Below are 24,021 nucleotides of genomic sequence, written 5' to 3'. Positions count from 1 at the left end.
GAGCATTTGTGGACTGCAGTCTTCAAGTCATTCCACAGATTTTCAATTGAGTTTAAGTCTGAACCCTGACGAGGCCATGCAAGGATACCTCTTTCTCCTTCAGTGTCTGTGTACTCAGGTTTACCTTACAACATGACAAATGACCCAAAGCACACTGAAAAGCTTCTCATTCACAGTTTTTCCTATAATTTGACAGTATATGACTCATGCTCCAGTCCCTGCTGAAGAGAAACACCTCATAACAAGACATCACCACTTTCATGCTTTACTACCGGAATGCTGTTATTTGGATACTGAGCTGGATTGGATTTCCGCTAGACATATAACTTGGTGTTGAGACCAAATTATTAAATTTAATTAATTATTAAGTAAATTATTAAGTCTCATCGGCCTCACAATCTTCAAGGTGTGTATTAGCAATGATCAGTCTGGCTGCATGTGGCCTTTCTTGATGAGTGGCTTTTTTTCCCATACAAGCCACATTTGTGGAGGATTTATGAAATTGTCTCGTACACACAAGGACCACTCTTTCATAAATTCCTGCAGCTGGTTCAAAGTTGCTGACGGCTTCTCGGTTGTCTCTCTGAGCATTTTCCACCTGGCTCTTTCATCCAATTTGGAGCACATCCTGATCCAGGGAGGCTCTGTGTTGTATCAAATACCTTCCACTTCCTAATAATGAGCTTCACTGTGCTACATCATTTCATGCACTATATTCCAAGCCATTAGAAGTCATGTGAGGCTTTGTGGAAGACACAGAACTTTAAGTTATTAGTAAAGATAAATCCTTACCTTTTTTTCATTCATGTCCAGAATACAAAATTAGCATGTTGTGTCCAAACTTGTGAATATGAGTACAATTTTGGCCTCAATTCTTGGACATGCTGTTTACTCTTATGGTCATTTGTGATGTTATTAATAATTTATATATTTTTCAGAAATGTCTACTTTGTGTTTTTGAGAGAAAAGAAAACTTTAAAAAGTTACATTTTACATCAAACCTTTGAAGCAAATGAATGAATGTTTGATGGAAAGAACTAAAAATAAATCCTCTGTTTATGTTCAGAAACTTTCAAATACATTTTCTGCAGAAAGGAGTTTTGTTCTAATGTGATTCCACTGATTCTTTCGTTCTTTCTGGTGGGATTATCTGTGTGTGTGTGTGTGTGTGTGTGAGAGAGAGAGAGAGAGAGAGAGAGAAAACACACTGAGTCTGCGCGCTGGGGGAGGAGTATCTATGTCACACTCCCTCTCTCTCTCTCTCTGTCTTTCTCCTTCTGCTCTATACTTGCAGTTTTTCCGCCCTCTCACTTCTCCCTTTTTATTTCTCTCTCTCTCTCTCTCTCGCGCGAGTGCAAGGCCATGTGGGACGTCTGATGAGGAGTTTCACCCCTCCATGTATCTAGTTTCATATCTCTCTTTCCCTCTCCACCGTTCTTTCGCTTTCCATACGGGTTCCTCAAGCTCCACTGTCTTTGCAAGGTGGAGACCCGCTGGAGACTAGTTTTAAGAGTGTAAGGGGGGAAAGGGGGAAAGAAAAAAAAACAGGCTTTTTCTTTTTGCCACGAGGGCCTCCTGACTAGAGTGCGACAGAGGCTTCACCACAAGCCCCTTCCATTTTCCAGCACAATTTAGTGTGCTTTTTCATGCACCCAATTGCGGAATTTCAGCAAGATTTGCGACTGCGTTCGGTTCACGAAGTGCCTATTTTGACATGTTCTTTTTCAATTTCAGCGAGTGGAGTCGAATTCCACTCGGACCTGCAGCCTATGGCAGCGTAGTGCCAGGCCAATCAGATCACTGATAACCTGCTGGATTTGCCATTTGGAAGTACTGGCCTGCGACTTACCCATTTCCGATCCGACATTGGATTCAGGAGTGAAGCTGCTCCACTTTGGGACAAGTGCCAGTTGCAAAAAGGCGAGTGAAAATATCAATGATCTGCATGAGGAAACATTGAGGGTGAGCGGAAAACACAAACTCACAAATGTCGGTGCAACTATTGCAGAAAAAAGTGAAGAATGGTTGAAAGGGGAAGGGAAGACACAAAATATGGATCGTAAAAGATGAGGTGATGTGTTTATTCAAGCCTGTTTGATGCACCTCGGGCCTTCAAGAGTTGATTGCATGTGCCGTGGCAACTGTGGGACTATTTGCATGCAGCAGACACGCTAATTGTGTGTTTGCTAACATGCACTATTCAGCACGATGCACTCCGGTCTTAGACGGGGTTCACACACGCCTTCCAGACGTCCTGGAGGCCTCCTATTGTTCCAGAGGCCCAGCCAAGCAGCAGGCAAGCCTAACCAGAGCCCCGCGAAGGCCTGCCGAGAGGCGAAGCTGGAATTCAAGACCAGACGGGATAGCGGGAGAGTGAACAGACTCACAGCCCCTCTCTCTCTTTCACTCCGCAGCAGGAAAAAAGAGGCCTGTGGGAAGTGCTACCTCCAGGCACTGATGTCCTCGCAGATGTGTGTAAGTCACGGCAGCATATGTGTGCGTGCATGAATGTGTGTGTGTGTGTGGGTGGGTGCTTTTTTCCTTTTTCGATGCACAGATTCCTCACGTGCTGGTAACATTTATAACATGCATTTCTGAGGCACAGCATACGACAATAAAATGTACTGATGCGGATAAAATGCTGCAAACTACTTTAGTGTATTTTTACTTTAATTGCAATATAAATTTATTTAGCATCACTCAATTCAGTATTTTTACGAAATGCCTGTAAATGCAACAAACTCTGCAATGTATTGAAAATTTCAGATTACAATTATCTTCATTCAGATGCATTGATATTTGCGAAAATGCTTATGCCGATACTTTTCAACCATGTGGAGAACTGAAACTTTTGTACGTAACAGTCTTGTTTTATTAAAACTGTGAAAGAGGTATTTATCAGTATTTATATTTGGATCAAAATGTTGTTGCCTTTTTTCCTTCTAAATTATAATCAGTAGCAAGATGCCTCTCTTTACTCTTTATATTTGGCTTCTTTTGAATTACAATCTTGGCTGCAGAACTCGGCCTTTTATCCACGTACTCTCGTAACTGTGATTTTATTTATTGAAATCTTTTTCTCCTTTGAAATTAAATATATTTATTTTAATTGCTTTTGTATACAGTGATTTTCCTTTTTGTGCCTTTTGATCACAAATATTTTAAACCTACAGAATGCACCTGTGGTTTGCACTATTAAGGGAAAATATTTGCAACAACAGCATTTAAAAAGCAACAAAACTATTACATATTGCCGATTAGCTTTAACACATTTATTATTATATTAATATCTAGCAAGGCTTGGGAAATTTTATTTATAGATAAATTTTTTTAGACAATATGGCATCTCTACATTTTAAATAAAATTCATACATCTGTATGTATCGAGGTCTTTTATAAATTAAAAATAAATATTAAGACACTTCATTTTATGAATATATTCCCTAAATAATATTACAGTGAATTCTGACACTTGACCAATATTTATTTACTATTGGTTATGTATGATTTATAGAATTAAGGATAGTATTTATTTATTTTTACTTTTTTTAAGTTTGTTATTTTCTGATAATTGTCTGGCAGTTTTTAGGTTCTTCTGTTGTAATGCCTGTGGTGTAGATTCATGCCTTCCAGCAAAACACTCCTGCTGTAACTCTCAATGTGTGTGTGGAATACTTCAATTGTATTCCCGGATTGTGGGCTAGTGTGTGTGTATGACTATACCTGTAGTTTTCGTTGATTTCGATGACTTTGCAACTTTACTGTGGTTTGCAAAGAACTGCTAAAGCAAGAACACGACACTTAATCGAGTGTGGAGACTTGAACACACACACACACACACACACACACTTAGAAGATTTTCAAAAATACATATCACGGAAAATGTAGTAGACTGCTTAGGATTGAATTTTGGAATAGTTCTAAATATTTGCATCTTCACTGGCCAGTCACACAGTTAGAAGTACTTCAAAAAAAATGTGTATTTATTGTGGTAAAAAATGTAGTACACACTGCACAGTTTTAAATAGAATTTTGGGATAGTTCTAAATATTTTTGAATAAACACACACACACACACACACACACACGGTCTGCAGTGAAGGGGTCTCATTCCTCAGTAGTTTTGGAATCAGTGTGTGTGAAGTTCAAGTCCACCATTTTGATTCAGTGTGTGAATCGAGCTCCATCTGTACTTTTAGTCCATATGGATTAAAAATATATATCTTCTGTATTGACAAAATGAAATGAACCCCATAATATATATTTTTTAATTTGCCACTATATTTTAAGGAAAGTAATTTTCTGTCAAAAAAAGTTGATTTACTAAAACACACACACACACACTTTTTTTGAAGACCTGATTTTATTTCATAATTTAAAGAAACTTGACTTGAAACTATATCAGTGCATGAACACACGCTTGTACCTATATTTTGAAGATGTTTGAGGTCTTCACTTAGATAAAAGTAACCAATAAATTAAATACATGTTTGTTTTGTAATTTAAAATGGCAAAATAATTTGTTCAGAGTTTAGAGTCTGTTTGACTTATAATAAGTCTGATTAATTTTATAGTAAAATATATTTTCCTTGTCTTCAGTGTGTGTGTGTGTGTGTGTGTGTGTGTGTGTGTGTGTGAGAGAGTGTGTGTGTGTGTACTAATCTTTTCTTTTAAAGATTTACATTTTAAATATATTTAAAACTGATCTAGCAAACTCAAAATGACCAGAATTACAGAGATTATAACACGTATAACATTTAGTGTAACTTACTCTATACAATTTAGCCCCAAAATAACTGTGTTTATGATGCATTGCAGGGCATTTATTCTACTGCATTTTATTTTTGGTTTAATCTATTTAAGTATTTTTAATCCTAGTTATTGTCTTTGTTTCTGATGTTTTGCATATAATGTGTTCATTCTGTTCATTTTTAAATATACTGCACATGTTGGACATAATTCGTTTTTGTTCTCCAAAGTCCGAACTTTTATTGAGTTCACCACAGCGTTAGGATAATTTGTGTTAGCTGACAGATTTATTGGGTAATTTACTGCTAGATAATCCTTTGTAAAGTTTGTTGCACAACTGTTAGTGGCAAAACGGATTTACACATCTTTATGTGTTTTTGCAATTTGCATCAAAATGTTTTGCTGAAAAGGGAGAAAAAAGAATGCAAAGAAGAAAGCGTGTGTAATCATGTGCATATATAGTCATGGAGAGTCACGTAATTAAAATACAATTACAGACCCACAATTTACATGTTTATCATGCTTGCATGCAAAACTAAATCGATATCTGAAAATAGTGCTTATGTTCAAAATAAAACATGTCAAAGAAAATGTATTTTTATGCGTAAAATAATACAAAACTTCTCTCATCGCAACGTTTTTTGTTTTTTGTTTTAACTCTATAATGTTATGAAATCATTTTTGGTTTTTTTTTATTCTCAGCAATTCTTGCTATATTATTAGAAATTATACTGGATTAGTTAGATTCATTATTTGTTTTTCAATTCTGGCAGATGTATATGTATTTTTGTACTAGCTCATGATTAGTTTGTAAATCCAGATTATGAGCTTTAATGAGACATACATTAACAATTTGCTGCCATTTTCTCAACTAATGTTCTGGCTTTTTTTTTAGAAGAATTGCCAAATTGAGCATGTGCATGTCGTCTCTTTGAATTATAAATTCACATTTAATCTCCTTGTTCACACTGATTAAAGCATGTACTCTTTTTTTAAAATCAGCTGATTTAATAATCACTAATTGCTTCACCTTTTGTTGACCTTTAATCAATAATTCACAAAATAAATCTGCAGCAGTCACCAATTAAGCGCGTTGATTATTTACATCATTAAACAAATGATGAGCGAAATGTTTATGAACCGCGTGGTTTAAAATTAAAAAAGCAGATATGCTTTTCTGAAAGTAGAAACAAATTGCTCATTTTATCAAATGAAAATTGTACTAATATATTTTATGTTCTTCTTTAGGCACAAGAGGAGTTGCAAGATTCTGCTTTGCACAGGTCAGTACAGATTATGATATGAATTATTATAATAATAATAATAATAATAAAAATAGACATATGTTTAAAAAATAAAAGCCTGTGCATTTAACAATTAAAGGTGGTTGCTTTATAGTTATTGATTAGATGGTCTGTATTCTAAACTTGCACATGAAGTTCAAGTTCAACAGAACGTGCTACACTAAAATGCATTGAACATTTGTAACAATTATTTGATGTGTTTAATGAATCAGAAATATTTTTTAGAAAAACTAATTGCATGCATATATATATATATATATATATATATATATTTTTTTTTTTTCTGTATGATGAATGTAATGCACTTTTGTATGTTGTACCCTGGTGGAAACCTATTTCTCTTCTTATGGACCTGTTAGTGTCGCCCTCTAGAGTCCGGCCCCGACACTGCTAGTTCAGGGACAACTTAACCATCCCATAATCACAAAAAAACAGGTCCAAATTCATTTGTAAAATGCCCAATGCAGTACCACCATAGAGCTAAATTATTCCACTTTAGCATGGCCCGAAAGAGCAAGTAAGACACTATACAGGCATAAAATAAATCAATAAAATAATAATAATAATAATAATAATAATAATAATTCATGCACTGGTCAATTTCGGGATTTTGCTTTTCATAAAGAATGAAATGATTTCTATTACAATATTTTATATTCAATGACAATTTTGACAAAATGAGTTTGTTTCTCCACTTCAGCAGCACTTACATACACCAACATTTACAGTTTTGTTCATGTCTATGTTCTACTGACTTTTATAGAGGGGTTTGTTCATATGTCATTTTGAAAGCATTTTATTCCTGTAAAGCCTGGCGAAAATGACTTCATTTTGGCTTTTGACAGTATTGTCTTAATTCCGAAGTGATAAACAGAAATCCAAAATCCCGTCTGTAAAACTCTTTAACTCTAATATATTAACACAATGAAACAACAATTTATGTATGTACATTATTGCATATTTTATTAGATATTGCGTTGGAGCTCGAGAGACAAACTTAGTCAAAGGCAGTTAACAGCTAAATGGTTTCAAGTTTGTAGAATAATTATTTTTTGTTTAATATTTGTCAAAAATTGGTTGAGAATGTTAAACTGTTGCCATAATCTTGTTTAGAGCTGATTATTATTTTAAAAAGCTGATAAATCAAGTGCTGTATTTGCTCTGAAATGCATGACTTCGATTAGAAGGAGAAATCTACAGAAGCATTCTTACAAACAAAAAATGGTTTATAGGTTCTATTAAGAAAATTCTTTTAAAAATAAAGATTCCATAAGGGTATTTATTTTTATTTATTTATTTACTTTTATTTATTTATTTATTTTGCAGTGATGTCATAGAAAATTTGTTTTGCTTCTTAAAGATCCTTCCCAAAAAAAAAAGTTCTTAGTAGAACCAATTTTCCCTTTAGTGTGAAGAACATTTTAATAATTAAAATAACCTTTTTCTACTATAAAGAACTGTAAAGGTTACATGGATGTCCATCAATGCCAATAAATAACAACAGTAACACTTTATAACATCTCATTTGTGTGCATAAGTTAATGGAGTAGTTAAAAATTATGAATAATATATTTGTACATCCTTTCTTAATGCTAGTTAATAAAATAGTTGTTAATTGTTCATAATATTCACAGTGCATTGACTATTATTGACTAAATTATAACTATAATTAGTAAATGTAGAAACTAACATTACTTAAACATCGTAGTCATTGTTAATTCTTGTTAAGTAATTTAGTTAATGTTAAAAAAAGAGGTTTGTTACAAATACAGATATGTCGCACCACTATATAGGTCTCATTTAAATATTATATGGATATTAAAATGCAGATTTTCTCAGGAGCAACTGATTTAACAACCCTAGAGCAGAAGAAGTAAAGTAGGTTTGTTCGCTACTAGAAAGCAATGCTAGTTTTACGCAAAAAGCCATTGTTTTTACACCCATTATTTTCCAGAATCTTCATGTAAATCGCATCATTTTAGAGTTGCACGACTGTTTTAGTTATCAAGTAAATACTCTGGTGAATCTGTTTCCATCGTAGTATATGCCCTGTCATAAAAATGTTAGAAAATATGACTTGGAATTATTTTAATCCAGCATTTTTATGCAATTGTCCCAACTTTGAATAAAAATGAGTGGATGGACATTTGGTTCATATTATCATTATTTATTATTCCTGCTTGGCTTTGGCATAAAACACCCTCCATATTGCTGTGTAAAAATGAACTTTCAACTAGATTGCATAACTGTACCCAATGCACGCACATTTCCATGCCACCTCCTGTAGGAGCACAGCAAAGACATCTCTCTGAGAGTTCCTCTCCCATCAACCTGTGTCTGCTTACATTTCCACCGAGCAGATAGTGACACGGCATGGGATCTCACACGGTGTGACGCGCTTACATATGTAACAGGAAAACTTCTCAAGCGGGCGCTAAACGAGAAATTTTGGTTGTTTTCTGACTGGATGTCTCTCTAAACTGGCTACCACTTCTTAAGTTTTTTTCCACGGCTACAAGCATAATCTGGATTTGCAATATAAAGTAATAGACTAAATACAATTAGCATTGAAAACAACATGATTTCTTCACACATTATTTATCATCTTACCCCAAAATTACCCCAACAAGTTCTTCCAAAAATGACAATTTGCTGAAATTGTCCTTACTCTCAGGTCATCCAAGATGTAGATGAGTTTGTTTCTTCATCATATTTTGAGAAATGTAGCGTTGCATCACTCGCCCACCAATGGATGTGAATGGGTGCCGTCAGAATGAGAGTTCAAACGGCTGATAAAAACATCCACAAGTAATCCACAGCAATCCAGTCCATCAGTGAACATCTGGAGAAGCTGTGTGTTTGTAAGAAATTAGGACGTATTAACTTTAAACTGTCTCTTACGACTAAAATTTGAGTCTGTAATCCAATCTTTTCTCCAGTGAAAAAGTCATCTGTCTGAATCAGGAGAGAAATCTGCCCAAATTAAGAACCGTTTACAAGCCAAACAGTTTTAAACAAATATGTGGGTAGATTTTGATATTAGAGGACATTAACTTTTTCACTGAAAGGTGTGTTATTTTGGATTATAGACTCACTGACCGGAAGCTGTTTAGACTCTCATTCTGACGGCACCCATTCACATCCATTGGTGAGTAAGTGATGCAATGCTACATTTCTCCAAATCTGATGAAGAAACAAACTCATCCTAATCTCAGATGGCGTGAGAATGAGCACATTTTCAGCAAATTTTCATTTTTTGGGTAAACGAAATCATCTTGGCATGTCAACATTGTAGTCTAATACGAGTAGAGGTTCCAGATTAGCTGGAAAAGTCTCAATTGCTGATGCGCTGATGGAGGTTATGGACATCTACTATCATGAAAGAGGCCTGAGAGGGTCAGGATATGTAGATGGCGCTCTAATAATAGCATAGCGACAGATGCATTTCTATCTGGCCGTGGGGGGTGTGAGGTCATGGGGGGCGACGCGGCTAATGAGTCATTTCAGTCCAGCAAAGCTCTCCGAATCACAAAACATGGCTGATTGATATAGCAGATAGTTAGTCACTGTTTAGATACTAAACCACGAGAAATCACAGACACGGACAGAGGAAGAATTGGAAAAATGCATTGCTAGATATTTCTTCTTAAGAACTAAATCATGTGTTCAAGAAATCAAGAAAGCTAGTTAGTTCGTTATTTTTTAATTTACAAGACCTATTTGATGTATATTTAGTAAAATATTTGTAAATGTGTAAACCGTAGTTTATGCACTTCATCTTTTTGCCAGATAAAAATGATCGTCAAAGTTTAAATAAAAAAATTGACATACATTTTTAATGCACATTTTAAGTTTCTATTTTCATTTTAAATTTTGTCGTTTTTGGTTTTTGTTTCTATTTGTATTGTGTGTGTGTGTGTGTGTGTGTGTGTGTGTCCAATCCAGCATTTTTATGCAAAAATATTTTATTTTATTTACTGCATTTTTACGCAATGCCCTAACATTTTAATAAAATTAATAAAGTAAATAATAATAATAATAATAATAATAATAATAATTAAGTTATTCAAATGTGACTGGATAAAATAAAAATAAAATGTAATTTTACATTTAATTTTAATAAAAAAATTAAGTATTTTGATTTAATAACTACTTATTTTATAATAAATAATTGCATTTATTTTAAGATAGATAGATAGATAGATAGATAGATATGACGGTTGATTATAAAATGCATTAACGCATAATTAACATTTCCTGCCGTATACTACAAAGAGAGTTGCATTGTATATTTTTATGTTTCTTTCAGGCTCACTGTAACCACACGATCACCACAGTCGTCATTATATGAAAGGAGCAGAAGGAAGACTCCACAGATGAGTTTGAGCAGCATGCGGTGAGTAAATAGGTGTGTGTCTCTTTAAGGCTGTGGCGTGGCGTTGGGTACAGTACAGTTGACTGTACGCTGCTGTGAGGCGGGTGTCAGGTGCTGCTGGCGAAGGGCAACGCTCTGCTTTAATAACAGGATGCAGCTGCTCGCCTTCATGAACACACCAGACCAGAGACATGGACCAGACGTCTTTTCTGGCCTCACACTAAATCACTTTCTCACATTGTATCAGTCACAGGGAGCTGAGGAAACTCTGGCGTTAACAAGGTGGAGTCTTTGGTGGAACAATGTGCCACAGATCTGGTCATTGTCTCGCATTATAACAAGTACAGTGAACGTTTGGGGGAAATTATGAAGAAATAAGGTGGAAACAGTTGTTTGAAGGATAGCGAGGAGGAAGTCAGAGCGAGGCTGTTGTTGGTACAGTGTGAGTTCACTGGGAACCTGATCCGGCCCTCACTGATTGATCATTGCTCCACATTCCTCCACCCTTTGAAGACTGTGGTCAGATTCAACGCCAGCCTGACCAAACCCTTCCAGAGCCTCATTGTGTCCAAATCCTGTGCGTCTGCCTGCGAGGGTCGCTGTAGAGATGCTCATTATTTAATGTTTGCTCCACCGGATACTGCCTTTACTGCTGTGCTCTGGACAGAACAAACTGTAGGGCTTTAGCAAAGAAGAGTCCCTTGAGCTGTTTAATGTGCAATTACTACATTATTTGGTAAATGTGTTTCCAGCCTACGCACTTAATCTTTTTTTATCCTAAAAAAAATAAAAAATAAAAATAATAATGCACATTTTAATTTTTACATTTTTTATTTGTTTGTTTCTCTTATTTGTTTCTAATCCAGCATTTTTGATACAAAAGCCCAAAATTTGAATAAAAATGAGTTTATGAACAACAAGATTCTGTTATTGTTTATTTTGGATTAAATTAAAGTCATTAAAAATGTGTGTGTATATATATAAAAATATATCTAAAATAAAATAAAACGAATAAATAATAATAATAAAACTGACATGTTTTTCAGGATTATTTACTAAATATAAAGTTAAAGTTAAATATAAAGGAATTTTTTCGTAACTTTATAAATGTCTTTACTGTCACTTTTGATCAATGCACTGCATCCGAACCGAATAATCTTTGTTTTATCGTACTGACCCCAAAACTTCTAAACAGACATTTCACATTAGTTTTTATTTGTGCGCTGCATATATTTTTGTTGGGCTTAAAGTCAAGGTCATGTGACCTTAAAGAAAAGTCTGGAACAGTGTTATTATAGTTAACCAAAACCATGCACAATAATAATAATAATGCATTAATTTAAATAAAATAAATATTATGTGAAATAAAATCAAAAAAAGAAAAAACTTAACTTTAGTGAAAAATAAAATAAATTAGTTTCAACTAGTTGCCAAAGCAACTTTCTCGTTTTTATTCAAATGTAAGTACTCAAATAACTAAAACTATTACAAAAAAAAAAATCTGTGTCAAGTTCAGTAATTTTAGATCGACTGTTATGCTCATGTTATTCATGATTTAGAAATAATCTGTATACATCTATAAAACATTTATAAAAAAAACTCTTTCAATGATTTAATGTCTTAATAAATATTTGCACATTTTAGACTTCCCTTGCATTAAACGAGTCAATAAATAAACCTTGGTCAGAAAATGTCTTAAGCCAAGATTAATATTAGAATTTGAAAATAGTAAATATATATATATATATATATATATATATATATATATATATATATATATATATATATAACCAAATATTTAAAAAAAATATGAAATAAAATATAAAAATAAGTAATTTAAATGCTTAAATAAATAATTGATCTTACTGTTTCATTCGTTTTACTCTAATTTTAAATGTAATAATATATTTTAATGTTTCTAAATAGGTTTAGAATTAGGAAGAAGGTAGGTCAGGACTACTGAAAAAAAAAAAAAAACATAAAAGCAGATCCTGACAGAGACTCATTTCTCTTTCTTACAGACGGATGAATCTGAATCTGAATCTGAATCTTCTGGGCTGTTTCTACACTTAAACTGATTGCTTGTTTCATATTGAGTCTGTGTTTGGATCACTAGGTGCTGTGGAAGACAGTCGTTGGTTTCCAGTCGGGCTGAAGCGAGGACGTCTCGGTCCTTTGGGGTGAGGTAGTAGGTTGTATAGTTTTAGGGTGACACCCTTCCTTTAGATAACTATACAACTTACTGTCTTTCCTGAAGAGGCTGTAAAATCACCGTCATCTTCCTCTTTGAGCCTGACCATGGATGCACACAAACCCTGGACTTGTGTTATGAGCTTTTGATCTTTTTGTTAATATTTTGATTTCAGCTTTATTTTAGTATTTTCAGTTTTCATTTAAATTTTTGGTACAGTTTTTTGCCATTTTAATGCGTGTTAATATATTTGTTATTAATTTTTATTTATTCGTATGAGTTTCATTTGTAATTTTAGTTCTTCAAGTTAAACTAAACAAAAGGAGAAATGTGGCAAGGAGCTGACATGAGGTTGATTTTTATTAAAACATATATTTAGTTACGTTTTAGTTAAGGTTTTGGTTCCTTTCTGATATATTTTTTTAAATGTCAACATTGTTTTTATAACTTTTTATTTAAATGTTTAAGTTTATTTAATTTGCTATTTCAATTATGCAGGATAAACTAAACTAAAATTATTATTTTATAAGCTGAAAAAAGTCGAATGAAATAGGTTTGGTTTTTGTATAAAATTTTAATAAACTTTTATGTCGTATTATTCATATACATTTTTATATATTTTAATTATGATATATTTAATACATAATGATTTATTGTAATTTAAACATTGAATATATATATATATATATATAATTGTTATATGGTTTTAGCTTTAGCTAACTATAATGAATGGAATGGACAGCATCCATCAAGGAAATATAAAACTACGACTACTAAAGAATTACATGATGTTCATATTAGGATTGAATTATTAACTGATTTCTTGATTTTCCAGAAGATCTTTTGTCAAGAACCATTTCAGAATTGTTTTATTTATTTATCTATTTTTTCGGGAAGTTTTCGCAGATGTGCACTTCAGAATTGCTTAGCAAAGATATGTGTACATTTTTAATTCACATTACGACGATCCAGAGAGTATTTCAGCATGTGCATCCCTCTGGAGCATACCTTCGCCATGAGGATGAGGAAGAGGATGAGGATGAGGACAAGGATGAAGACGGGGATGAGGTTGAGGTTGAGGATGAGGATGAGAATGAGGACGAGGACCAGGATGAGGACGGGGTCAGGGATGAGGATGGGAATGAGGATGAGGACGGGGATGAGGATGAGGACGGGGATGAGGATGAGGATGGGAATGAGGACGGGGATGAGGATGAGGACGGGGATGAGGATGAGGATGAGAATGAGGACGAGGACCAGGATGAGGACGGGGTCAGGGATGAGGATGGGGATGAGAATGAGGATGGGGACGAGGACAGGGATGAGGTTGAGGTTGAGGATGAGGATGAGAATGAGGATGGGGATGGGGACGAGGATGAGAATGAGGATGAGGATGGGGATGAGGTTAAGGTTGAGGATGAGGATGAGAATGAGGACAAGGACCAGGATGAGGATGGTGTCAGGGATGAGGATGAGGATGGGGATGAGAATGAGAATGAGGATGGGGACGAGGATGAGGACGAGGACCAGGACGAGGATGGGTATGAGGATGAGGATGATTGTTGGTGATGTTCGTTCAGGGTGAGGTAGTAGGTTGTGTGGTTTCAGGGCAGTGATTTTGCCCCATCAGGAGACAACTATACAACCTTCTGCCTTCCCTGGAGGACAGCGACACAGCTCACAGCTCGACTGATAGAAGTACCGGATATTCAGTCAACAACACGTGAATAATATGATCCTGTCTCAGACACCTGAAGAACATTTCTCCACTGGGAAGAATCTTATGTGAAATTAAACCATGGAACCATTGATGATGAAGAAGCTTCATTAAAGCATCACAATCTATCATTCTCTGATTTTATTTTATGATTACAGTTGATTAATATCATATATATGAAATTTTAAATATATGATTTAATCAATTAAATATAAATTGCTATACATATATGTGTGTGTCAGATTGCAAGATTTTTATTTTTATATAAAATTTATTTTTAATTATATTAATAATAGTATTAATCAACTGTAATCATAAATTAAAAAGAAAATAATATAATAATAGCCAAATAAATTAAAAAAAGATTAATTAACATAAATACATGTAAAAGTGTTACTGGATGGAGGCGGATAAAAAAAAAACATTCACTAATAATTAGTAATTATAGTTAATATTGCTAATAATTAAAAACGACAATGTATTAAATGGGATTTGTAATTAATAAATGTTAAAAATATATATATATTATCAAGTGTCATCATAAAAAAAAACATTAAATGTATTACATAATTGTATTAAACGTGATTTACAGTTATTAAATTCCAATTTTCTAAAGCCTGTTGTCTACTAGAGAGAAAAAAAACTACTTCCTGTTTCAACAGGAAATATGTTATATCTTCTGTTATTTTGGAAGGATATTGCTTAAACTTTCTAGCAGATAAAAAAAATATGAAAAAATAATTCAGCAATATCTTCACGTAGTGTATCAATTAAGAGATAATATTTATAAGTGTATCTTTTATCTGCAATAAAACTGTTAATAAATGTCTTCTTGTGTATTATTTCACATTGCCTGAGGAAAAAAAGACTGAACAATAAATGACGTCTCACACACAGTAAAAGAACATAATAACTGAATTATGATTACACTTTCTGTTTTTGCTCATCGAATCACATCATTTCCTGACTGCCACACAAACAGTAAGGCTTTGCAATATTTCTGATTTTCTGCAAAATGGCGTTGAATCATATGGAAAACTGCTGAGATATGATATTTATTAGCCAACACGTCATCATAACCTCATACAGACACATGGCGCCATCTACTGGTCATTCTGATGCAGTGCAGACAACCACGAGACAAAACAGTATCTTTGAAATGTACATATAATCATTCATTCTAATTATTCTATTGACGTTTTCTATATATATATATATATATATATATATATATATATATATATATAATTTTCAAACCTTTTATAAATGAATAAAAAATAATTAAAATAAATTAAATGTATAAAATTAAATGACACACACACACACACAAACATATATATACACATATATATAATTTTAGTTATAATTCTACTTTTCCAATATGATAATATTTAGAAATATCTGTTTAGTAACAGATGAAAATAATAAAACACAGTATATAATGTGTTCTCAAAGGTATTTCTCATAATGTTGGGGCAAGTTGTCACATGTATTTAAAATGTTGTACCTCTAAGTGTTGATAACACTATTTATATTAGACAGAAAATATTAAATAATGTGCTAATATTATCTTAGTTCTTACCGTGGGCACTTTTAATTAAACACTGCATTACATTGTTCTCTTGTCCCGACCAAAGTGTTCATCAGAAGATCTTTTGTTAGGAAACATTTCAGATGTGATTGATTGTCCTTTCAGAGAAGACCTCAGTGTTTTCACCATATGTTATGCAAGGGCTATTACTTCAACATTTAGCACACTCAATGTCCAGGAGGTTTGTTTTGTGTCTCTTACATGACTATTCTCTGATGCTTCATTTCAGTAATTATTGTGCAAGCTTCCTAAACGACTCTAAAGGTTTTCCGCTGCTGAAACACTTGCATGTTATTCTTCACTTGATTTTGGGTTCATCTTATTATGGTTTACCTTTTGATAAAGGTCAAAAATAAAATAATTGTTTAACAAAACATTAAAATTTGCTGAAAATATGCTCATCCTCAGGCAGGCGCGAATCTAGAAAAATATTGATGGGGTGGCGAGAAGGGGGCAGGAATTTTTGAGGGGTGACAACATATGGCAGACGTATATGTACTGAATTTAAGTCACAGTTATCACAGTTTGATGATAAATATATGTGCACACTACAAAAGGACACGACTATCATTTACAAACTTAATCTCATGCAATCAATGTCTTGCATTTGAAACAGTTCATATAAGGAATAAGTGACCATACCCCATAAGCACCACACACTCACTAATGCATACAGTATGCATCCACATGTCATTAAGAGCATTATAAAAGATTCAGTGTTATCAATATGTCAATTTATTATAAGAAACACAAGATTTTAACAGCCATTTCCAGCTGGGGAGACTCAACTGATTTTCTACAGTTTAGTGTTAATCATCATCTAACTCAACCAGTCAAGAGCTACATTTAGCCTTAGATGTTATATGAATATGGTCCTGAAGCATAGCTTTTATTAGCTGACAATAATCATAAATAAATAAACATTATAGGCACAAATACAAATGTACTTTTAGAAATTGTTTTTGAAAAATATGGTGTTATTGTTAAAACCATGGGTAATTGTCTTAAGGGAACCTGAAAAAAAAAAAAAAAAAAAAAAAAACTTTCACAGGAATGTGTTGAAAGTGATAAACGGACCTTGTTTTTACCTAAATAATTTATAATTTATTTTTAAATATATTAAAAATGTATGAGGTGTGCATTGTAGCCGACACCTAAATGAACACATTACAATTGTTTTATGACTGCAAGTCTTTCTCCTCAAATGCTATTGAGCTTCAAATTTGCGTTTGAGCCCATGTGAAAAAGTAGCATAATTTACATATGATTTACAGATTTTTAAAATAAATATCAAACATTTAATTCAATTGTGCATTATATCTGACACCTAAATGAACAATTACAGTTGTTTTTATGACTGCAAGTCATTCTCCTCAAATTCTACTGATATTAGAAAAGTGTATAACAATATCGCATCTAACTTTAGAGACGGTCCCTAAATTTGAAACTCGTCCAACCTAAAGCCAACTTTATGTCTGTTTTTTTTTTTTGTTTTTTGTTTTTTTTAACTTTTAGTTTTCTTTTCTCTTCAGCGACAGAACTGAATAACTCACGGTCGGAAACTGCGTCTTGGTTGTGAAAACACAGCATGGTTTTGCAGCTTACATTCATGTTGAGTTTAAATATAAAGCCTACTGATAAAAGACACAGTCAACAGTATTGATGGCAAAATAGACTATGTTTGACAGGTGCAATATTTGAAAATCGATAATTATTAATTTATTTTTTAAATTACCTTTAAATCTGAATATATGTCAGAGTTCGTAGCGGGATCGCGAATCATTTGAGTCGGTTCGTGAGTTCAAAGCGGATTCGCGAATCAGTCAGTTTGGGGCTTACGAATCATTTGAATCAGTTCGGGAGTTCGTAGCGGGATCGCGAATCATTTGAGTCGGTTCGTGAGTTCAAAGCGGATTCGCGAATCATTTGAGTCAGTTTGGGGATTGCGAATCATTTGAATCAGTTCGGGAGTTCATAGCGGGATCGCGAATCATTTGAGTCAGTTCGGGAGTTCAAAGCGGGTTCGCGAATCATTTGAGTCAGTTCGGGAGTTCAAATCGGATTCGCGAATCAGTCAGTTTGGGGCTTGCGAATCATTTGAATCAGTTCGGGAGTTCGTAGTGGGATCGCGAATCATTTGAGTCGGTTCGGGAGTTCAAAGCGGATTCGCGAATCATTTGAGTCAGTTTGGGGATTGCGAATCATTTGAATCAGTTCGGGAGTTCGTAGCGGGATCACGAATCATTTGAGTCAGTTTGGGGATTGCAAATCATTTGAATCAGTTCGGGAGTTCATAGCGGGATCGAGAATCATTTGAGTCAGTTCGGGAGTTCAAAGCGGTTTCGCGAATCATTTGAATCAGTTCGGGAGTTCGTAGGGGGATCGCGAATCATTTGAGTCAGTTTGGGGATCGCAAATCATTTGAATCAGTTCGGGAGTTCGGAGCGGGATCACGAATCACGAAAGATTCGCACTCGTAAATTTTTGAATTGGCCATAACCTTTAATTCATTGCTGCCAACAGGGTTTGCCACCCCTGTAGATCCGCCCCTGTCCTCAGCCCATTCAAGATTAGAATGAGTTTGTTTCTTCATCAGATTTGGAGAAATGTAGCATTGCATCACTTGCTCACCAATGGATGTGAATGGGTGCCATCAGAATGAGAGTCCAAACAGCTGATAAAAACAGCACTCCAGTCAATCAGTGAAGATCTGGAGAAGACAAAAGATGAAACACATCCAGCATTAAGACGTTTTTAACTCATATTTAGTTTATGCTGTTTGATCTGTGCAGATTTCTCTCCTGATTCAGGCCACAACACTTTTTTCACTGGAGGAAGTGTTATTATGGATTATAGACTATGTATTTGAGTTAAAATCATCTTAATGCTGGATGTGTTTCAGGTTTTGTCTTCTCCAGATGTTCACTGATGGACTGGAGTGCTGTGGATTATTGAGATGTTTTTATCAGACTCTCATTCTGACGGCACCCATTCACATCCATTGGTGAGCAAGTAATGCAATGCTATATTTCTCCAAATCTGATGAAGAAACAAACTCATCTACATCTTAGATGACATGAGGATGAAGATACTTTTAGTAAATTGTGATTTTTGGTTCAGATATTCCATGAATTTTTAAATTTACTAGCACTTTCGAAGTGAAAATCTACACCAGATTTTAGTGTAAAATTCCTGTACAAAGATGCATTTTGACTGTGTGAGAATCATGTTTAGTGATACACAGAACAATGAGCATGTTTTATGTGTTTATATCAATATCCAAATGGCTGTATTTAGAGGATAAGCAGATGTTGGGAGGCGTCCAGTTCTCCAGAGTCCCTGACCAGTCGTCCTGAAGAGGACCTCACCTTCACTGCTCTGCTGAAATCTGCCCCATCTCCTCCCCTGGGCAATACCAGTGCAAGCCAAAGACTGGTGTCTGGAGGATTTCACAACATAAGCCCCGTGTCTCTCCTCAAAGTGCTTTTGCAATGGAAAGAGTTTTTAAGTTGGATGAGACGCAGTTTTCTGCCAATCTGACGGCTTGCCTCATCTCAAGATGTTTCTCGTTTTAATAGAAAAATAATGAAAAAGAAGTAAAATGATACACACACACACACACACACACACACACACACACACACACACACATATATATATATATATATATATATATATTCAGGATGAAAAATGTACGGAATTAAAATAGCATTATTTTGTATGTAGGTCTGATGAATATTTGCATTGCATTTGCATCTTTTCTTTTCTTTTCTGTACCAAAGATATCCAAGGAAGGTGGGAGGAGAGCATTTAAATTTAAAGCCCTTCTGATTGGAATGCTTTTCCTAAGTCTTTTAGATCAATTTCCTCCTTCTACCAGTTTAATATGTCTCTTAATCATTTGGATACCAGTTGCAAATGTTTTGCAGGTTGAATTGGAGATGAAATGGGTGGTTTTGATGTGATGGAGAGCTTTTGTCTTTGTTTTGTTAGTATCTAGGCTATGTATGTATGTGAAGTATGTTTTGTTTTTTTGTTTTTTTGAGGTCCCCTCGAAAACGAGATGTTACATCTTTTTCTTTAGATGTTTTCCTCTTCACAATAAATTGTCACAAAAATGTGTCTTGTGTTTCTTCTCTCCTTGTGTATTACTGTCACAGTGTAATCTCACCGGATGCTGAGTGTACAGTGTGTGGCACAGACTGTATGTCCCCTGTCTGACCATCTCCTCTCTTCGCGAGCTGACCGGGGCGTCCCGCGCTCTGATTGGCCGAGCGCTGAGGTGTGTCTGGGGGGGTGTGTTCGTGCGTCCGCGTGATCGCTTGTGCGTCATGACGCCGTTTCCGGGCGGCGCGCGAGAGCTGCGGCTGCAGTTTGACAGCGGCGGAGTTGCGACGCGCGTCGGCGGAGTTTAGTTTTACATTGAAATGATATAAATTCTGTTCCGCTGCAATGATCGCGCTGACAGCACCGCCACCGGATCACTGACGCCCCGAGACGCGATGTTTGACGCGCGCTGGCTGCCGCAGTTAAAGGTGACTCGGTGTTTGTGTTGTTGTGTGGAGTGAAGATCCTGCGCTCGCTCTTACTGCTCGATTCTATTCTATTCTATTCTATTCTATTCTATTCTATCTAGTCTAGCCAGTCCAGTTCTTTTCTATTCTATTCTTGTCTATTCAGTTCTATTCTATTCTAGTCTATTCTATTATATTATGTTCTATTCTATTTTATTCTAATCTAGTCTAATCAGTCCAGTTCTTTTCTATTCTATTCTTGTCTATTCAGTTCTATTCTATTCTATTATATTCTGTTCAGTTCTGTTCTGTTGTAGTCTAGTCTGTTCTGTTCCATTCTGTTTCTGTTCTATTCTGTTCTAGTCTATTCTGTTCAGTTCTATTCTAGTCTATTTTATTCTACTCTATTCTAGTCTAGTCTTTTCAGTTCAGTTCTATTCTAGTATGTTCTGTTCTGTTGTATTCTATTACATTATAGTATATTCTGTTCTGTTCTATTCTAGTCTATTTTATTGTACTCTATTCTACTCTACTCTAGTCTAGTCTATTCTGTTAAATCCTTTTCTGTTCTATTATATTATAGTCTATTCTGTTCTGTTCAGTTCTATTCTATTCTCTTCTAGTCTATTTTATTCTGTTCTGTTATATTCCTGTCTAGTCTATTCTGTTGTGTTCTATTCTCTTAAATTCTGTTCTATTCTAATCTATAATCATGTTGTTTTTTCAGCGTTTTATTCAACTGTCTATTTTCTATTATAGTTTGCTCTATTACTCTGTTTTAATCTAATTATTTAGACGCATTTTCTAATATTTATTGTTGTATATTTTATTATATTTCATTCTACGTTTTGTTTTATGAATATACCAGTAATAATAATAAAATGTTTTACTATTTCTTTACTTAAATGTAAATATGCGTTAATTATTATTATTAGTTTTAACATATATTGTTATATGTTTTATTATAACAAAAATATATATATAAAAATATAATATATATAAAAGTATATATTATATTTTATTAATATTATATATTATTTCTTTTGTTACTTTAATTCTTTTCATTGAATCTTATCTTTTAATCGATTCGATTTTTTAATTTCTTATATTTATTGTTATATATATTTTATTATATGATACATCACATTACTTTTATATTCATATATATTTATTAAATTGTATATTATAAAATTATATACCATATAGAGTTTTATTAATATTATTTATTCGATTTCATACATTATATTTATTCATATTATATGTATTTATTTTTCTTCGTATACTATACTTATTGAATTATTTTTTCCTATGTCTTAAGTGCTTTTAATAGAGTATTATATTCCTGCGCAGGATTTTAGTCCCAGTGTTATTAAAGGCTGATGGTTTTCTGGTTGTGATAGTTTCTGATCATGTGGTTGTAGATTTATCGACACTAACCAGGCTTTTCCGAGCACATCAGATGGTTTTGTTGACATGATAGCAGTCTGGAGATGTTTGCTCCTGTGGTGAAAGAGAGTTATGTAATATCACAGGTGTATAAAGTTACTGTGTGTACATTTTATATTTTATTATCACTGTTTGAGTCTTCATCTGGAATTGTGGGTAATTACAATGTTGTTAATACAATGCTATGTGTTGTTGACTACAATGGAGTGCTATAAACTTTATATTAGTAATGAATTCATTATTAATATTAGTAGAAACTTAAACAAGACAGTTTAAATGTGTATGTTAATCTGTGTTTAATTGAATGTTAATGACAAAACAAACAAACATAAAATCAATATTAATTATACTTTTGCATATATACTACTGTGTAGTCTATTTCAAATATGATTACACAATATATATATACACAAAGCTTTAAATAAAACAAAGATTATTGGAGTGCATCTTACAGTCTTTAACTAAAACCACAAAAAAACATTTTCATTATTTTAAATAAATAGCATTTAAAAAATAAAATATAAGATCACCTACTTAATGTTTTTTTTTTTTACATTAAGAAACACAATAAGATTACTAAACATTTAACTCAAGTTAAAAATAAATCAGAAAATATACAAAAAAATAATAATAAAAAAACATAATTCAAAATATTAATGAAAGGCATGACACAAATAACACTTCAGAATGAATTTAATGTTACTTGCCATTCCTTTGTAATTCATTCTGAAACTTACTAGCGATTCCTAAATGAAATTTTCTCTGTAAATTAGATTTTTCAGTATAGTTGTATTCTTTGACCTTGTAATATTATGGAAATAATGATGGCCATGGACTTATTCATTAGACTTTAGAAATACATCATCATCATGTCTTTTGGTCTCATTATAAGTGATTTTTTTTATTTTAACCCAAATTAAATGAAAGAAAGAAAGTCGTTTCGATGTGTGCACGTTAAAGCATGCGGCTCGCTGTAATTTGACCCAGATCTGTCTCAGATTCATCAGCTTCATTAATGTTGTCCGTCTCAGTTTATAATGACTCACAATTATTCTCTGATTGTAGAAATCTGGGTTGGGTTGCACAGCCCGTTCTTCAGGATGCAATTAAATCGGGACTCAACCATAGCAGTCTATATTCTCTTCAGTTTTAGAGAGAGAAAAGAAAATATATTATTTTTGAATAGTTTTAGTTCATTCAAAAAAAACTCAAATCAGTGAGGTTCCATTCAGGATCAGGATCCAAGATCAAGTCAGTTACAAAAAGAAATATAAAAACTTTCCTCGTTGCAAGAAAGCAAGTTAATACAAAATCTGATATTTGGTAATAACACAGCGTTGCATGATATTTCTAATTGTTTTATTTTGTTTTTTTTGTAGGCTAGTTTTTGACCAGGAACATCAAAAATGTAACAAAATTAGTATATATTTTTTTATTTAATTTTTTTTAGATGTTGTTATAGCCTGCATGAGCAAAGCCAACAGGTTTAGTCATGACTCATGAGAATTGCATTTTAACAGAAAAAAATTAATAAAATAAATAATGACTTAAATTTGTGTTTGTTCCTCACCGCGTCAAATCATGTGACGTCAAAAGGTATTTGGATTACGTTGATTTATTTTTTTAAATATCTTATTAACGTTATAGTAAGGTTTTATTTATTTTTCTGTAAGAATATATATTAAACCTTACTATAACAATAATAAGACATTTAATAAACGTAATATATATATATATATATTTATACAATTGTAATTATTTGTATTTTTACACTGTACCTATGTCTTGTATTTTATTTCAGACTACTTTAATTTCACACCCTTACTGGGATTTAAAGTTCACGTTGGTGTTTAGTAGTTTGCATATAGTTTAATTGTTCTGTTTATTCCTCATGCAAGACTTAAAGCAAAAAATAGTACTAAGCTTCTTGAAAACTAGCACGTTTCTTGTTAGCAGTTACTTTATGTGGAGTTTGACAAAGACGTGAGCAGATCGGAAACTGGTAATTGCGGTGTTTCCAACAAGCTGCATTATTTGTCGTTTCTGCTACACCTAAAGTTGTAAAGTGCAATGCGTCAGGCCCTTGGACACAAACCAGACGGCCCTATTCTCGCTGCGGGGCCCGTGCTTGAGTT

At 33.6% G+C, this 24,021-nt stretch overlaps 3 protein-coding genes across 16 annotated transcripts in view; 2 read left to right on the top strand and 1 right to left on the bottom strand.

The window, feature by feature from the left end:
- LOC113066610 (uncharacterized) overlaps positions 1 to 13,034 on the top strand; it is a 29,732-nt gene extending 16,698 nt beyond the window's left edge. The window contains exons 2-5 of one of the 7 annotated variants that reach the window (XM_026238540.1): positions 1,735 to 2,475; positions 5,997 to 6,031; positions 10,362 to 10,448; positions 10,578 to 11,322. In XM_026238540.1, coding sequence (XP_026094325.1) covers positions 2,209 to 2,475; positions 5,997 to 6,031; positions 10,362 to 10,448; positions 10,578 to 10,797 — 609 coding nt within the window. In that variant the 5' untranslated portion in view covers positions 1,735 to 2,208 and the 3' untranslated portion in view covers positions 10,798 to 11,322. Of the gene's footprint in view, positions 1 to 1,000; positions 2,476 to 5,996; positions 6,032 to 10,361; positions 10,461 to 10,577; positions 11,339 to 12,543 lie in introns of those variants that run through there. The other 6 variants (XM_026238539.1, XR_003279196.1, XM_026238541.1 and 3 more) reach the window with 6 other exon arrangements.
- The window catches only part of LOC113066589 (neogenin-like), a 1,074,835-nt gene that overhangs the window by 548,693 nt on the left and 502,121 nt on the right, over positions 1 to 24,021 (bottom strand). The gene's annotated exons all lie outside the window — the stretch shown is intronic.
- Positions 20,237 to 24,021, top strand: part of LOC113066601 (peroxisome proliferator-activated receptor alpha) — a 29,535-nt gene continuing 25,750 nt past the window's right edge. Inside the window, exon 1 of the mRNA XM_026238526.1 lies at positions 20,237 to 20,461. The gene's annotated coding sequence lies outside the window, so the exon portion shown is untranslated. The remainder of the gene's footprint in view (positions 20,462 to 24,021) is intronic.

Source organism: Carassius auratus, chromosome 50, assembly GCF_003368295.1.
Source record: "Carassius auratus strain Wakin chromosome 50, ASM336829v1, whole genome shotgun sequence".
NCBI lineage: Eukaryota > Metazoa > Chordata > Actinopteri > Cypriniformes > Cyprinidae > Carassius > Carassius auratus.
This window is presented reverse-complemented; position numbering and strand designations above follow the sequence as displayed.